At 38.9% G+C, this 2,540-nt stretch overlaps 1 protein-coding gene across 1 annotated transcript; it reads left to right on the top strand.

Moving 5' to 3' along the window:
* The first annotated feature begins 1,578 nt into the window (after nucleotides 1-1,578).
* Nucleotides 1,579-2,322, top strand: LOC138871139 (uncharacterized). Its single transcript, XM_070148998.1, has one exon. The coding sequence runs from the start codon at nucleotides 1,579-1,581 to the stop codon at nucleotides 2,320-2,322; it is 744 nt and encodes a 247-aa protein (XP_070005099.1).
* The last annotated feature ends 218 nt before the right edge of the window (nucleotides 2,323-2,540 follow it).

The raw sequence follows: 2,540 nt of genomic DNA, 5'->3' as shown, positions 1-2,540 counted from the left end.
CTTCAACATAAAGCTAATCTAAGTTCTCTTTTTCCGACAAATATATGTTCGGTTGAAGTTGGATTTAAGGAAATTTTAATGGTTGCTCGAAAGGGCAAGAAAGAAGGCCTGCATTTATTCAGGGAAAAAGTCCAAATTTATCCCTTTATTTTTTAGTATGGTCAACGTCTAACCTCCATTATACTATTTGGTTAATTTATCCCTATTGTTATACTATCCGGTCAAATTTATCTCTACCATCAGTAAACTTTTAAAAATTAGCCATCAGTCCGCCATGTGACCTAGAATCTCCCAAATAATTTTAGTTAACCCACTTATTCTTCTTCTTGATCCACTATTTTCAAAATAGTTGGCATTTACCTACTTTCTTAATTGAAAAAAATAAATAAGAAAAAGAAATATTAAAATAATGTAGCGGTTAGTAAACAAAGTCTAGTAAATTGAAGAATCTAAATTAGGCTGCTTGTCTAAATTCCAAAAGTATTTATCATATCCCAGCTTTAATGAATTCGTTCTACCAAAGGTATTGTATACGGTCAAAATCATATGCTTCCGATTTAGTAGGCTCGAAACGTAGCACTGAGGGCAGAAATTCGATAAAGACCAAGCTCGGGCTCGAAGGCAGAATAAGAGGCTCGAAGACCTAAGTGTTCGAGGAACATCGGAACTAAGTATAATCGGCTCAGAGATAGTGCCGTTATGAGTTTGTTACAGAAGGACAAGATTCTCGCCACGTCCCCAAGATCATGGTATAAATTCTGGAATAGATTTGTACGAATTAGTACAAATTCATACCAGGCGGGTATACGGCTGTTCCAATAAGATTCTTTACTGTAAATGGAAATATACTTTATTTAGGGCTCCCCTCCTATATAAAGGATACCCCAATCATTTGTAAACATCATCTAATCATTCGCAAAGAATATACTATCCTACTTTTCTCGCTTATTGTTCATCAGAATTGTCCTTTAGTTTTACTGTTCTTGCTTTATTGTTCTAACCTTACTACTCTTAACCCATCTCCAGGTCACTGGGCTCGAGGTCGATTTTGCCTTGTAACACTAGTTTGGTTTACTTATTCTTTCATTTAACCACTATACTTCTTGATTATTAATTGGTATTGAACTAAATCACATATCTTTTAAACCACAAATCTAATTTAATTATTACTCGTATTTTCGAGGTAAACAATTTAGCGCTCACCGTGGTCTAAAGATAATAGTGATTATTTCATTACTGATTCTCATAAAACATGTTATTTTCACACTTGTTCTTGTCAAAGATTCTTTGATTTCAGGATAAAACATGTCTAGTTCACAAAACGCTCATGTTCTTGACAACGAGGGTCTTGGGTTCCACGGAGAAAATGACAACATAGTTGATCCAGGGGTCGATGTACCACCAATAAACCCTGGGAAAGTTCCAAATATGGAACCAGTGGATGTTAGTTCACACATTACTTTGAATTCAGATATAGGCGCAGACCCCAGAGCAAGTGTACGTAGGGAAGTCAGATCTGGTGTCCAGAGAACATAGTGTGTAGGAGATGGAGGAATCAACCTCCAAGTGATATTCGAGATGCTACATGCTCAACAGATTGCCATTGCTCAACTTCAAAGTCAGAATAAAACTCCAAGTGTAGTTAAACCAGAGAATACTCGACGTACTAAACCAGTGCTAGAAAGATCAAACGAAAATAGCTCGAGGACTGACCCCACCATTATTAGGATGCTCGAGGAGCTCACCAAGAGGATTGAGTCTGGGGAAAAGAAGATTGAGGATAATGACAAAAAGGTGGAGACTTATAACTCCCGTATTGATCAAATACCGGGGGCACCCCCGGTCTTGAAAGGTTTGGATGCCAAAAAGTTCATACAAAAGTCGTTCCTTCCGAGTGCGGCTCCGATGCCCATTCCCAAGAAGTTCCGTATGCCTTATATACCAAAATATAACGGGACAACCGACCCTAATGAGAAAATTACTTCATACACTTGTGGGATCAAAGGGAATGACTTAAATGACGATAAGATCGAATCGGTATTGTTGAAAAGGTTTGGGGAAACATTGTCAAAAGGAGCCATGATTTGGTACCATAACTTGCCTCCGAATTCTATCGATTTGTTTGTTATTTTAGCAGACGCCTTCATGAAAGCACACACTGGGGCCATAAAGGTGGAAACGAGGAAATCGGACGTCTTTAAGATAAAAGAGAGGAACGACGAGATGTTAAGGGAGTTTGAGTCCAGGTTTCAGATGGAGCGAATGGAACTACCACCGGTCTCGGATGACTGCAGTACAAGCTTTTCTGTAGGTTTTGAATGAACAGAGTTCGATCGCGTCTCAACAATTGAAGAAGAATCTGATCGAGTACCCAACTGTGACATGGTCAGACATACATAACTGTTACCAATCAAAGATTAGGGTCGAGGACGACTAGTTGGGAGCCCCCTCGGGCTTAGTTCATCCTAACACGTTGGCAGCTAAGCCCCCGAAGGATACAGACAGAGAATCAAGATCCAACAAAGAACGGAATTAGCCAT

Source organism: Nicotiana sylvestris, chromosome 6 (genome assembly GCF_000393655.2).
Source record: "Nicotiana sylvestris chromosome 6, ASM39365v2, whole genome shotgun sequence".
In the NCBI taxonomy this organism is placed as follows: Eukaryota; Viridiplantae; Streptophyta; class Magnoliopsida; order Solanales; family Solanaceae; genus Nicotiana; species Nicotiana sylvestris.
The sequence above is the reverse complement of the archived record's forward strand: the minus strand, read 5'-3'. Positions and strand labels throughout refer to the sequence as shown.

Coding starts and splice junctions, on each gene's coding strand:
- LOC138871139 (XM_070148998.1), top strand. CDS start 1,579: ATGCTACATGCTCAACAGATTGCCATTGCTCAACTTCAAAGTCAGAAT.